We start from the raw sequence: 14,798 nt of genomic DNA, 5'->3' as shown, positions 1-14,798 counted from the left end.
CTGTGCGATCTAAGTATTAGGATTCGACTGCCTTTATATAGGAAGCTGTCTTGGATGCTCATTTGATCCCAATAGTTCCAGTATTTTTGAGAAGAAGATAGATCATCTCCTCTGGTGTTTGGCCATCCTGACAGAACAATGGACATGAGCACTTGTAAACCTTTGTCTTGTGTAGTTTGGTTTGTTCACAGACTCTGTCCATCTCCTGCCTTGAAACTGACACAGAAAGCATCAGCCAAGTCAGTTATGTTTTTCTGTGTTTCTATTAGATTGAGTATCTCATTTTTGTTCAGTGGCCATATTTTCATGCTGCAAGACTGCTCTAGATAAGAATTCAGCTTTGCAAATCTTAGTCCCTTTCTTGTAGCATACATCTAAGCTGTTGGGTTCTGTAGACTTTCAGAAGTATTTGCTGAAGCTGTTTTGGGATCACCAGCAGTAGCTTTTTAAAAATGCTGTCTAGTGATTTATGGTCATTTTCTACTCCAATGGTGTCCCAACTTTGAACATACTGGATGAAATTTTCATGTGCAAACTATTGCGAAACATTCCTTTTCCACTTGAGCATGTCTTTGTTCCATTGGTGGTAGTAATCTTGATGCAAAAGTGTCACTTTTGTCAGTTTTGTAGGAGTGATGCCCCATGCAGTGTCTCACTGGCATCACATTGTATGGTTGTCTCTCTGTTCACTTAGCGGTATTTCAGCATGGGATAGTCAGTCTCTAACTCCTTAGTACATGTGATGGCTGCATCATGTTGAAGTAACCATGTCTAGGCTGCATCTTTGTCCAGTAGTCACCACAGGAGTTCACAAACACCTGAGATTCTTGGAAGAAATTTTGTCAGATAGCTTACAAATTCTAATAGTCTCTGAACTGATAATATCTTCAGGTATAGGCATCTGCTGCATTAGGGGGCCAGGTTGTAGCCCTTGGGAGTTCAGCAAGTGTCCCATGTCTGGTACTGCAGTCAATCACAATGCGTCTTATTTTTATTTCATTTTAGATTTACACCTCTACCTCGATATAACGCTGTCCTCGGGAGCCAAAAAATCTTACCGCGTTATAGGTGAAACCGTGTTATATTGAACTTGCTATGATCCACCGGAGTGCGCAGCCCCGCGCCCCCCCCCCCCCCCCCCGAGCACTGCTTTACTGCGTTATATCCAAATTCATGTTATATCGGGTCGCGTTATATCGAGGTAGCGGTGTATTTGCCTGGCTTTTTCTAGTAGACAGATGAGGTTATGCTTATGATTATGATGTGTCCCAGCATCCATATACCAGAATGTCATCAGATACCACTCTGATCCCTGCTAGTCCTGTTAGTATGTCTTGCTGGCAATGTTGATATTCTTTTGCTTCAGGTTTGATCCCAAATGGCATTCTCAAATGTCTGTTTTTGTTTCCCTTCCTTCTTTTTCCCACTCCTTTACTTACTTCCCCATTCCTCACCTCCCTCTAACCTTAACTTAAAACTAAAACCAACAATAGTAATAATACATATAACAAACAAAGCTTTGCCAGTTCTTCACCATGTGTTTGCACTTACATGTTATAACCTTATCCTCCACCCTTGAATTCAGTGGGACTATTCACTTTTTACAAGTATTTGCAGGATCAGGGGTTTATGATGCTCCTGTTAGGGGAAGGATGCAGTAAATAGCCAGTTACAGAATGAAAGAGAAAAAATCAAAACCAAATAGAAATGAAGTGAGAAAATGTACAAAGAAATGTGTGTGTGCTTGGCTGTGTTTTATGTCTCTATTCTCCCTAGCATTAAGCAGCTTGACAGATATGGTCAGCTGATCCTTGCAAATTCTACTGCAGCAGACACTGGTGAATATAGCTGCTGGCTTCTTCTGTGTAATGGCTCTAGCTGCAAGAAGGATGAGTCTAAAACAGGCTCAACATACATCTTTTTCACAGGTAATGGATTCATTGGGTTTATAAACTGAAATGCCTGGGTTGTCTGTCCATAAGGCAGGATTAGCATATTCATTTCCATTTTCCTATCCATATCCATTTCATGATCTGTATCCAGACATTGTTCCCTAGTGGTTTCCAAGGGATACATTACTGGTGGAGTGAGCAGGAAATTAAGCAAATAATTAACAATAATGTGATTTATGTGTCTACTTCCCTGTGCTTTACTCTAAATATATACCCAAAACCATGTCTAGGGAAGCAGAAAGTGGATAGTTGGCAAAAATCAGATACAATATTCTAATGTTAGAATCTGCAATAAAACTTAAACAATGCAGGAGTCCATCCTTCTTGTTTTATTTCCTTCTGAAAAAACATCTGTGGGAGAAAATAAAGTAACATGTTAAGACGCATCTTCTCATGACATTCTAATGCAAATACACTTTACCCCTATGCATATTACATTCCCAGGGTGGAATCCTGGCCGCACTGAAGTCAGGATTTCATGCAAGTTTTTTGCATCACACATTAGCCTTATAAGATGCAGAGCCGCTACTGTAAATATATTTACTAGCCCACAAAGCTTGAAGTTGATCGCTGCCCTAGTCCTTAGATATTTATGGTTTTTATTAGGGCTGTTGATTAATTGCAGTTAACTCGTGATTAACTCAAAAAAACTAATTGTGATTAAAAAAATTAATCGCAATTAATCGGAGTTTTACTGGCACTGTTAAACAATAGAATACCAATTGAAATGTATTAAATATTTTGGATGTTTTTCTACATTGTCACATATATTGTATTCTGTGTTGTAATTGAAATCAAAGTGTATATTATTTTTGATTACAAATATTTGCACTGTAAAAATGATAAACAAAAGAAATAGTATTTTTCAATTCACTTCATACAAGTACTGCATTCTCTTTGTCGTGAAAGTGTAAGTTACAAATGTAGATTTTTGTTGTTGTTACATAACTGCACTCAAAAACAAAACAATGTAAAACTTCAGAGCCTAGAAGTCCACTCAATCCTATTTCTTGTTCAGCCAATTACTAAGACAAACAAGTTTGTTTACATTTACAGGAGATAATGCTGCCCGCTTCTTATTTAAAATGTCCCAGAAAGTGAGGACAGGCATTTGCATTGCACTTTTGTAGCCGGTATTGCAAGGTATTTACATGCCATATATGCTAAACATTGGTTTGCCCCTTCATGCTTTGGCCACCATTCCAGAGGACATGCTTCCATGCTGATGATGCTCGTTAAAAAAATAATTCGTTAATTAAATTTGTGACTGAACTCCCTGGGGGGAAATTGTATGTCCCCTGCTCTGTTTTACCTGCATTCTGCCGTATATTTTATGTTATAGCAGTGCCCCAGCACATGTTCATTCTAAGAACACTTTCACTGGTGATTTGACAAAACTCAAAGAAGGTACCAATGTGAGATTTCTAAAGATAGATGCAGCACTCGATCCAAGGTTTAAGAATCTCAAGTGACGTCCAAAATCTGAGAGGGATGAGGTGTGGAGCATGCTTTCAGAAGTCTTAAAAGAGCAACACCCCGATGCGGAAACTACAGAACCTGAACCACTAAAAAAGAAAATCTACCTTCTGCTGGTGGCATCTGACTCAGATAATGAAAATGAACATGTGTCTGTCCTCACTGCTTTGGATTGTTATTGAGCAGAACCCGTCATCAGCATGGATGCATGTCCCCTGGAATGGGGGAATACAGTGCAAATACTTGTAATAATAAATAAATAAATATAAAGTGAGCACTGTACACTTTTTGTATTCTGTGTTGTAATTGAAATGAATATATTTGAAAATGTAGAAAACATCCAAAATATTTAAATAAATGGTATTCTATTATTAACAGTGTGATTAATTGCGATTAATTTTTTTAATCACTTGACAGCCCTAGTTTTTATGCAAGTCAAATAACAATCTAGTGTTATTACCTAGTGATTAAAGCAAATGGTTAATTTGTTCTTCTAATGGAAAACATTAGGAATGATAAAAACAAACTTTGCAGCCTGATTAGAGCTAAACCGTTTTTGGCTGGCAAATGCTTCAGTGTTACAGCATAAGATGACTAAGATAAGATTGTTTGTAATAAGGTTCAGAAATAAGTTGGAGCCATGGGATTATATGGAAGCCATTTATCGAAACAACCTTGGAACACTGACTTCTCTTTCTTTTCAAAAGGTTGGAATAATCAGATAAGCCACCTTACAACATACAGTGTTCAGGTTGGAAATATTAAGGCGTTTAAAAATTGCATTTATAAGCAATATGTCAACATATTAGAATACTGCTTGTTTTTGTTGACCTAACAGCACTAAAATGTTTGAATTGTTTAGTTACTTAATTGTTTTTAAACAATATGTATTTCACAGTCTGTATCTACAATCTTAGGTATTTCCAAGGGACCTTCCAGCTGGTACCCAAGCACAATACAAAATCAAATACTGTCAGAGGCCATAATAAAACTCCTGGTGTTTTTCTACTTTCCCCTTTGAAAAAGGGTGGATGAATTTAAGTAGAGCCAGATAACTCATTAGGACTTTTTTGTGAAAGTCTGCATTGTTTCAAAAGCTGATCCCAAAATTGGTGGTGGTCTTTATTTTATTTTATTTTATTTTTTAAGATACAATCCCTCTCCCCAGTTTATGAAACAGGCAAAGAAGGCTACATTTATGTTTTTAAATTTAGTGATTAAAGCCAAACTGCATATTAGTTTGTCCAAGTCAGACATGTTTTTACTTTTTTAAAAAACAAGTCCATGGTGACAGATTTAATTAATTGTAAAGAATGTTAAAATGATTGTTGCCAGATACTGTGGACACAGAAATAAATTACTGCTAATGCAAAATCTGAACTTAATCATCATTAGTAAATTTCTCCTCCCTTACATTCATTTTTTATATATTAGAAGACCATTTACATTTATATATATTTTTTTCTTAAATGAAATTTATAGACATCTTTAGCTAAATATTATATTGCATTACCTTCTTATATAGATAAAGGGGAGCTCTTTGTACCTACTTCCAGTTATTTCGAGATTGTCTACCTGAACCCAGATAAACCAGCAGTAATCCCTTGCAGAGTGACCATCCCATCAGCAAAAGTAACTCTGCACAGGGAGTTTCCAGCAGAAGAAATCAAAACAGATGGAACTAATATTATCTATGATGTGAAGAAGGGTTTTATTTATCAACACCCCACCTCTGACCACAAAGGAGTGGTCTATTGTAGAGCAGAATCACGGGGAGCACCTCAGATTTCTATCAAGTATCAATTACTGTATGTGGAAGGTAAGATGAATGATTTCCATAGATTTACGTTCAAGCCCATTTCTCTTGCTGGAGTTGCTTATGGGGCAAGATTTCAAATGTGCATTTGAAAAAACAAACAGACCCTAATTGTAATTATGGAATTTTGCAAATTCAGTCTGATTTTTTTAAAATAAAAATGTACTTTTCAAATTAAATCTGTTTGTAGAACATCTTGCCAGAATTTATGCTAATATAGGAAAGCATAAGGCTTATACTATTAAGTTAAAAACTAAGTGGTAAACCATTTTATTATGGCTGGATAGGAACCTGTGGTGCATAATAAATTCCAACAGCAATTGGAGCTAAAGAGAATAATGGAGAATGGGAAACAGCCCAGATAAATCAAAGCAAAATTTGCCCACAGATAGTTTTTGTTTGTTTGTTTTTTTGTTAACGTTTTTATTGATTTTTGGACATTTATTTCCTGCCTCCCACCCACACCTTTCATTCAGTTCCTAGTGGTCCACCATCAACAACAATTGTGGCATCATCCAACAAAGCAGAAGGTGGTGACAATGTTAATGTTCTTTGTATAGTCCTTGGGGAGCCAGACGTAGAAGTAGAATTCAATTGGAAGTACCCAGGGGAAGAGGTAAGACACACAATTCTAACTTAGAGGTGCATTTTTTCTTAATAAGAGTAAACTCTCACAATACAACATTTTAAATACCAGTCAGTATTTTCTAGCTGAGTAAGGCAAGGTGGATCAGAATGCATTGTCCGGCTCTCTGGTAGCAAGGTCACATCAGGAGGAAGCAACGTACTATCTGGTTGATTTTTCAGCCCAGTTTCCTCACTGAGGGCCTGAAGTTACTTGTAAAAATGCTCTCTAACCTGAGAGCTGTATCTGGGCTAGCAAAATCAAGCTGGGTGAGGTATGATGGGAAACAGTGAATGCTTACCAGGCCACCAGCTTCTCTCAGACAAGAAGTGATTCATCCCTGGCTTAAGAAATTCTCTTGATGATGACAGTCATCATTCTCCTTTGGGGAAAAATTAAGATATGGTGAAGCATAGTTGCATCGAGAGTTCTTTGCTATTCTTGGTCTGTTGTATTGGACTATATCAAATGCTTCTATGAGGGGCTACCATTGAAGGGCCATTTGGAAACTTTTGTGCCGTTGGTGGTGGTTCTCTCGTGGAGCCTATTACATGTTTGTGCCGTTTACTGCGAGGTTCCATTCAACAAACTCACTCTGATCTCTGTAGTCCTAGCATTGGAGGTTATTTATGTTATCAGTAAGTACTCTTCCCCTTCTGTACCACACTGAAAGTTGACAATAGCTTTACACTTGCAAACCTGCCTTTGGTTTGAACTTCAGGTTGCAGGATGTTCTGGCAGTAATTTCCTCCACTGGTCTCACCACCCTGGCCATGAGGTCAAGGAGTTAAATGCAGTTGGTACATAATTGTAAATAATACTGATGCCTCTCTGGCATGATCAGTATGTGATGAATTTAAGCTTCTATAAGGAAAAATAAAAGTTCTCCAAAGAAAACATCCTAAATATAAGCAGCTTCAGTGCTAAACATAGTTTGCAGATTGACAAATACATGAATTTATCACTCTTGCTGTATATGGACAGTCGTGGTCAGTATGCATCCATGTATCTACTGCAACAAACAGGTTTGCTTACAGCAGTTATACCTGGAGCTGGAAGGGAACAATCCTGTTGTCAGTTTTCTGCCCAAGCAGATTTAATATTATGGAAGTGTCTTGGTAGCTCTTATGATTTAGGTTGCATTGGGTTTTACACTTATAGCTTTAAGGTGCCACCAGACTCCTTGTTGTTTTTGTAGATACAGACTAACACGGCTGACACTTATAACAGTGTTAACAATGTATCATATTGTCTTAGTCAAACATTTAGTAACTTTTGGCAAAGGAAATATTAAGTGCAACCATTTTGAATTGTTTTCCTTGTGTTCTTTCTTTCTTCGTTTGAGAACCCGTGTCCCTACAACCTCTAGTGTTTTCAGGGCTAGTGCAGTTAATTTTCTAGTTTAACAGTGTTCTTCCCATTATTTGATATACCCTGTGTTTTCTGCAAGAAAAAGCCACCAGAACTGTTGAGTTCCATCAGTTCTCTCCTCCTACCAGCCTGCCCCAGTTTCTGCAAAGCACTGAGGCTATTAAGAGAGAGGGCATATTGGACTCAGATCAAGGGAGTTGAGAGAGATTGTGAGGCCACAGAAAAGAAGTGGGGCTCAACCCTGCTTCTCAGAGTCCTCATTTCTTCCACCTTCTTTCCATCTCCATGACTGCTGCACATGCATCTTTTATAAATAGCTACTGATCTATATTGACCTTTATACAAAGTTGAATGGGGAGAAAGGACAAAATGTGGAGGAGCAGGTGACTGGGGGGAAGATGTGAAGGAACAGGGCTGGCTGGGGAAGGGTATTGAGAGGATAATATCAACATTGATAGCTGTCCAGATTGAGAAATAGCTAATAAAATATGTAACTGGAAAAGTCTTCCAAACTAAAACTTGATTGGATTTGAGTTAATGTTGCTCTAGTACAAATCCAACAACCAAAGCATGTGAATGATAGCTGGCTTATCTGGTGTTTTCCTTGATTTTTTTTCTAATTGTATTTGTGGAATTTGCACTTGGGCAACCTTAAGTGCTCATCAACACTTAAAACGTCTATCAGTTTATATTTCTCAGGGATGTAATATTTTTGCTGACAAGTGAGTAGGAGTTAGTTCTTAATGAAGAGACTCAAGTAGGCTTGGAGGCATTAGATTTTTATCAGTAAATGTCAGTAAACATTGAGTTCACCATTCACACACAAACTGACAAAAATATTTCCATCAATAATAATTAAAATTTCCAGATAGGAAAAGTAAGAAATGCTGCTTGAGAACTGATTTAAGGAATTTTACTTTGTATATTTTGACATGTGATGTTGACAGTTTGGGTGGTGTTGGTTATAGAGCTTTTAACTCTTCCAATCTCAATACCTACTGTCATTAAATGTTTGATCCCCTCACTGACTGACTCCATAAATTCCCACAACTGTGGAAATTTAAAATTGATAAAAACTAAAAAAAAAAAATGCTTAAAAATAAACATTGCTAGTATCTGCTGAAATTATTTAAAAAAATCAAATTCTGCCAAGCCTACTTACAGTATTTTCCAGCTGAGATTATTCATTTTGCAATGTTATTGCTGATGTAAGAATCTGCCAGTTAGTAGTTAACAGGTGACGTGCTGGCTCTTAAACTAATAATTAATGACTGGCTTGATTAACTTGTTGCAAATAGCCTGGATAACTGACTAGAGTAGACAACTTCTTAGACACTGGCTCATTTTCCTGGGCATAAGTGCAGATTGGACTCTCTTTGGATAATGTACTGGTCGTTGCACTCCATGACAGTTGCCTTTTTGCAATTTTTCTGCTATTAAACTAATCTGAAGGTGAATATGATGTCCCGAGGTCCTGTATAAATAATCTTGGCATTTGTAAATGGCTACTAAATTAACACTAGAAAGAGAGACTGTCTATTTTTAATCTATGTGACATGTCTTACTTTCCTTCCAAAGGTGCCTCACTCTTATGGAAGAGAGAAGCATACAGTTTAAACATGTTTGGGTTTCATTTTCACTTTCTTTACTTTTTGGCGTAAACATACTGCAGAGCTTGAAAATATTTTCATTTCCTACCAGGTTCATCCTGGTTGCTAATGGAGCACAAGCCAACATGGTTAAAGTTTTGTTTTCCAGCATTGTGGATGCAAACAGAAAAAGCCTTATAGACATTTACATTGTAATCCGACAGCAGGATATCTCTGCGTTGAAAAAAAAAACAACCCACATAATTTGCTACCAGAGACTTGTATTTTCAGTTCTTTACATCAATTTCTGCACATAAACATTTGGGTCAATTTCTGCCATGTCTCTAACCTCATTGGATGGTGGGGGTTGGGGTGAGTCAGGGAACACTGGCCTACAGAAAATATCCTTTAACATTTTGATTTTTCAAGATAGAATTTCCCCCATCAAATCAGCCAAATGGCTTTCCAACTCTCAGCTGTCTGTTCCCATGTATCTAAACATCCTTGCTTGCATTTTAGCTTGAATATATCAGAAACAGCTTAATGGAGGGCAACACAATAACTCTTTTTGATAGTATAATACCGTGCTGTCTAGAAAGTTCTTCATGAATACTGTTTCAGCTGTAAAATTAACACAAGGGTCCGTCCTCTCTACACTGCAAAAATGGTGGCAGTCTAACTATACTGTAACAGTTATATCCTGTGTGGATAGAAAAAATCCACAGCCACGTTATGGAACTAAGCTTTCACCCTAGTAGATACCAAGTCTAAAACATGATTCTCTAAGATAGGTATCGTATTTGTTCACACAGGCATGGAAAAAGCATTAACATAAGTGGGCCACAACCATTATCTGACTGATATAAATGTGGCTATTTTCATAGTTTAGATAGGGCCAAAGTTGTAAATGTACTGGGTCATCCAAATAGTCCAAACCTGCGTACCTGGGAATGAAAGTGTTCCTATCCTTATCTAGCACAAGAGGGTACAAGTGGCTGTGTTAACCCTTAAAATGAAGGCATGAATGCAGAGGGAGAATATGCAGTTTGGTTGTGGCTTCAAGAGGGGACAAGATTAAACTCAAAGCGAATTTAAAACAGGGATTTCTAAATGGAAAAGCTAAGATGAATACAACTGTAGTGATCAACCGTGCCTGTAGCTTTTATTGTAGGAAAATTGCTGTAATGTCTGCCAAACACCCTCAGCTTCCTCACTTAATTAATCTGACTTTCAGACTAGACTCGTATGTCTGAGCATTTGTTTTGGGATTTGAAATGAAATACTGTTAACAATATACTGTCACTAAATAGTATCTGCAGAATTATACATCATCATTTCCTTATGTGGGTGTTTTTAAAACAGTATGAAAGGCCTGTGATTATCCAAGATTCTTGGAGGCTGATCAACAGAGGAATTGGGCATACCACAAGAATCTCCAAGAGTGTTATTGCCATTGAAGATTTCGAAACCATTGATGCTGGCAACTATATTTGTACAGCTCAGAACCTACGAGGACAAACCACAGTAGCCACCCATGTTGACCTGACCTGATATGTGGAGTCTGTGGACACAGAATGAACAAACAGTATGTTATTGGACACATTAACCCTTTAGTTTCTTTTTATTAATTCTGAGATGGAGGTTTCTGTTAATATCTCTCTCCTCATGTCCTTACATTCCACTTCCATTACAGAGCAGTGGTCCAGAGCAGAGACCCTAATGCTTACCAATACTCAGGAGAATTGGATTGAAACCATATATTAAACCTTTGTAGCCTGATTATGCATGTGGCTCCCAAGTGCTCCTAATACAGTGATAAATCTTCGTCAGGGAGAGTCTATATATAAATAACTTTTATGTTAGGTAAATATAACTACTTGTAAAAATGTTGCTTGTGCGTTATTTTCATGAATGCTGAGAGGAGGATATAACAACTTTTTAAGTAGACCCACCAGCATAGGTATATTTTCTTCTTTGTCATGGTGGTGATTTTAACACATTGTACATGTAAAAAATATTAAAACTTAGTCATGATTCACTTGTTATAGAAAATTAGTCAACAGTGATTACTCTTCTCTGGTTTGGTAGATGTGGATTAAATTTCTTTACTGAATAGTGACAAAATGGTATAAGTGTGTGGTTTTACTGTTTACTCTCATACCTGAGAGATGGTTTGGATTGAGTACATGCTAACTTTAAATTGTGGTAGCACTGAACATTTTTTAAAGGGAGGTACTTTAAAAAAATTATAATTAAAAGGTAAAATATTTTGCATTTTTGTCTTAGAATATTTCCTGTTGTATATCTTGCTCTTGCCCCAATGTAGTTAATTTTAAAATGCCCACCCTCTTTAGCATGGGAATTTAACTATTGCTACATAGTAGAGATATGACTTGGCATTTATAAGCAATCTTTCACAGGAGAATATAAGCAGAACACATTGATTTACAGTACTGATTGAGAAAAGATCCTGTATCAGCCAGGTTGGTAACTACCTTTACTGAATTAAGTGAATTTACTCCAATCTTAGTATAAATGAAACACCTGAATCAAAAATGTAAACAATCTGTAGACCTAGGTAATTTAGTAGAGAGAGAAGCTGCTACGCTTCTCACTATGGAATGAGTTGCCAAAAAGCAGGCTGTATAATATAATAGAAAAAAGAAACAGCCAAAGTTAGGTTATCCCATCATAATCAACACTGATGGTTATGACGTTCAAGAGTGACATTTCAATAGCTGGTGCCTTCCTCGGAGCCCACACAGACTGATATAAAGCTACAAACCAGCAACACAAGAACCACCCAGTAACATAACTGATTACAGTTGATCAGGATTAACCAAGAATTGCATTAAACTAAGGCTTGGTCCACACTGGGGCGGGGGATCGATATAGGAAACGCAACTTCAGCTACGAGAATAGCGTAGCTGAAGTCGACGTTTCCTATATCAAACTAAAAATACCTACTTCGGGTCCACGCGGCGCAGGCAGGCTCCCCCGTCGACAGCGCTTCCTCCTCTCGGCGAGCAGGAGTTCCGCAGTCGACGGGGGAGCGCTTCTGGGATCGATCTATCACGTCCAGATGAGACGCGATAAATCGATCCCAGAAGATCGATCTCTACCCGCCGAATTGGGCGGGTAGTGTGGACCAGCCCAAACAAACATTTACATCAGCAAGAATGTAATTGTACAGTGGAAAAGCCCACTCCTTAACGAGGAATAAAAATCATCACTATAGGATAATTAACAACAGATTAAGTCAGAGGGAAGGATAGGACATTTCAGTTAAGCAGTAGTGCTTTGCTTTTTTCAATCAATGAACGGCAGGAAGGAAACCCTCAACTGCCTGAGGAAGAAGAGCTCTGTGTCAACTCCAAAGCATGTCTCTTTCACCAACAGAAGTTGATCCAATAAAAGATACGATCTCACCCACCTTGTCTCTCTAGTAACATTAATGGCTACTGCCATCTTGGGAGACTAGTCACACCTGTAAATTGGACATTAATATTACAAACAAAATACCATTTAAATACAAAAATTGGACCGTACAACTCAATTCACCATCTCAGAGAGGATAGTGCATAAGGGATATCCACCAAGGGAGAATATGATAATGAAAATACAAAACAATAAGATGCATCATCTCATCAGAAATGCTAGTTTGTAATCTTCATTCAGATCAGCTAGTGACATAAGTCTTAATTAAATGCACCCCTGCCCCATCCCCTTTTCTAGTGGAAGGGAGCTGTTTGATTAGACTGGCAGGGGAAAGATAACCCCCTTCCCTGAGACCTTCTGCACACCCCTCTCAGAAATGCAGTTGAAGTTCATGGCCAGGTGGAGGGGGAAAGAATCCTCTGTCTCTCGGTGCCCTAGGCTAAGCTGTGTGGATGGAGGGAGAGTTGATTGCCTGCCTTTCCTGTATGTTTGAAGCGCTCAGGGCAGGCAGCAGCTATGCTACTGTGACTGCTGATCCATGCGTCCATCCCTGCAGTGGAGGTATAGGTTGAACAGTGCTCCATAACTGCTGTGGGTCTGAGCCATTTTTAGCATCAGGAAATAATTTTTCCCGCATCAAGATTAACAAGATACCTAGGGGGCTTATCCTCCACTTTCCTTGAGGCCTATGTTTAGGTTAATAAGGAGCTATGCCAGGATTTACCAGCTGTACCTGTGCTTGTAATTGCATTGCAACTTGCTGCCTATGTCCAGCCTGGGGATGAGGCTCTAAAGGGCCAGCTCCATCAGGTAACCATGAGACCTGGAAGATGGCTGATGCACCCATCAGCTTGTAGGGAAAATGGAATAGCCTCAGGCTGCAAAGACATAAGGTATGTCTACTCTACAAGCTTTGGCTGTGCTTTCCAGCTTGTGTAGACATACTCATGCCAGCTCTCATCAGAGGTAGCATGTAAAAATGGAAGCATAGGTATGGGTAGCATGGACTTGTTGCCCTAAGTACAAACCTACAGGCTCCAGGTGAGTTTGTCAGAGCAGCTAACCCGTACGACTGTGGCTATACTACTATTTTTAGCATACTAGTTCAGATGAGAGCAAGTGTGTGTATGTGTACACCAGCCTTCCCATGTGCCATCATTTCCCTTTGTGCACAGAGGGTAAGAGAGGATTCAGAGGTGGGCAGAACCCTAGGGGTTAGACCTGAATACTGGTTATTTGGCATGGAGAACATCGAGATTTATTGGGGTGCAGTGCAATCCTCAGTTTCATGTGGGTGTGGGGTGGGAGGAGATGGTAAAGTTTCAGCTTCTGTTTTAAAAATCCACCAAAGTCTTTTAATTCTCCCTCCCTGTTCTGATCAATGAAAAATCCTGTACATTTCCCTCTGATGAATGCTAGAGGTTTCCACCTTTTTAATTTCAAAGTAGTTTCAGTACCTCCAAACCTTGTCATTAGATAACTCATTTCCTTAAACTGTCTAGCAAGTGAGACAGCATCACCTATCCTAAATAGATTTTTGTTCAGTAACACATTGAATGGTGTGGAAGCACCACCTCCATTAGGTGACAGTTCTCCAGGCAATAAGAAATAAGATGCAAATTCTCAAATACAGCAGCTGTACTGTTATCTAAGTAAGTGCTATATAGCACCTTTCATAGAAGAGCTTAAATTGTTGGGCCATATTGGTGAATTAAGCCTGACACACCCTTGTATGAAGTAAATACATTCTCCCCATTTTAACTGCTAGGGAAGGTGAGGCACGGAGAGCCTAATCTTTCTATCTCACCTTGAGAGGTGTCCCACTGAAATGAAGAGAATTACAGTTGTGTAAAGGAGAAGAGAATCAATCACCTCTCCAGAATTAAATAAGTAATTTGTCCAAGAACACATCCCCAACACTGCCAGCATGTTACTGCTTCCAGTCCTATGCCTCAACCACAAAGCAATTGTTCTTCCCACTCCTTACCAAATGTGCAGTCACTGAAATTAAAGAGCAAATATGTTCTAAAAAATGCAGAGGGAAAAAAAGATAAAATGGTGTCACACTTAGTAGTGCTTGGTGTTTTTCTAAGACGAGAGAAGAGATTAGACGATAGTGCAGCAGCTGTCCAAGATATTCTCTCTCTTTAATAAGTTTGACTTTCTGTGCTGTTCTGTTAGCTTTCAACAGACCATTTTTATCCAGTGAAGCCCTAGATGATTTCCTGGCTTGCCATACAGCAATTGTAGGTTTAAATGCCAACATTTATCATCCACTGACACACCGTGCTGTCTGAATTATGTGATACTCATTAAAGATGAAATGTCTGTGGTTGATTAGAGAAACTCAGGCAACTGAAGTGTTTCTGAACACAAAAGTCTTCAATTAGTGTAGGTGATACTCTTCATGATGACAGTAAGCAACATAAGGAAATGATTCATTTTCTTAGTTTGGGTTTTGTCACATCTACTAATGACACACATTTTATTTTAACAGAAAAATTTTAGGGGTGATGTCACCCAAATATTGT

At 38.4% G+C, this 14,798-nt stretch overlaps 1 protein-coding gene across 1 annotated transcript; it reads left to right on the top strand.

Annotated features, from left to right (window-relative positions):
* Window positions 1–1,705: 1,705 nt before the first annotated feature.
* PDGFRL (platelet derived growth factor receptor like) lies at window positions 1,706–10,948 on the top strand. Its single transcript, XM_026647910.1, has 4 exons — window positions 1,706–1,928; window positions 4,954–5,247; window positions 5,721–5,860; window positions 10,192–10,948. The coding sequence occupies exons 1-4, from the start codon at window positions 1,721–1,723 to the stop codon at window positions 10,378–10,380; spliced, it is 831 nt and encodes a 276-aa protein (XP_026503695.1). The 5' UTR covers window positions 1,706–1,720; the 3' UTR covers window positions 10,381–10,948.
* Window positions 10,949–14,798: the final 3,850 nt, after the last annotated feature.

This window comes from Terrapene carolina, unplaced genomic scaffold (assembly GCF_002925995.2).
Source record: "Terrapene carolina triunguis isolate 2854851 unplaced genomic scaffold, T_m_triunguis-2.0 Scaffold66, whole genome shotgun sequence".
In the NCBI taxonomy this organism is placed as follows: Eukaryota; Metazoa; Chordata; order Testudines; family Emydidae; genus Terrapene; species Terrapene triunguis.
This window is presented reverse-complemented; position numbering and strand designations above follow the sequence as displayed.

What these genes read in the sequence shown, in the direction of transcription:
- PDGFRL (XM_026647910.1), top strand. Translation starts at nt 1,721, where the DNA reads ATGTACAAAGAAATGTGTGTGTGCTTGGCTGTGTTTTATGTCTCTATT. An exon ending in AACATACATCTTTTTCACAG is followed by an intron (nt 1,929 to 4,953) that starts GTAATGGATTCA and finishes CTTCTTATATAG; the next exon opens with ATAAAGGGGAGCTCTTTGTA. An exon ending in TCAATTACTGTATGTGGAAG is followed by an intron (nt 5,248 to 5,720) that starts GTAAGATGAATG and finishes CCTTTCATTCAG; the next exon opens with TTCCTAGTGGTCCACCATCA.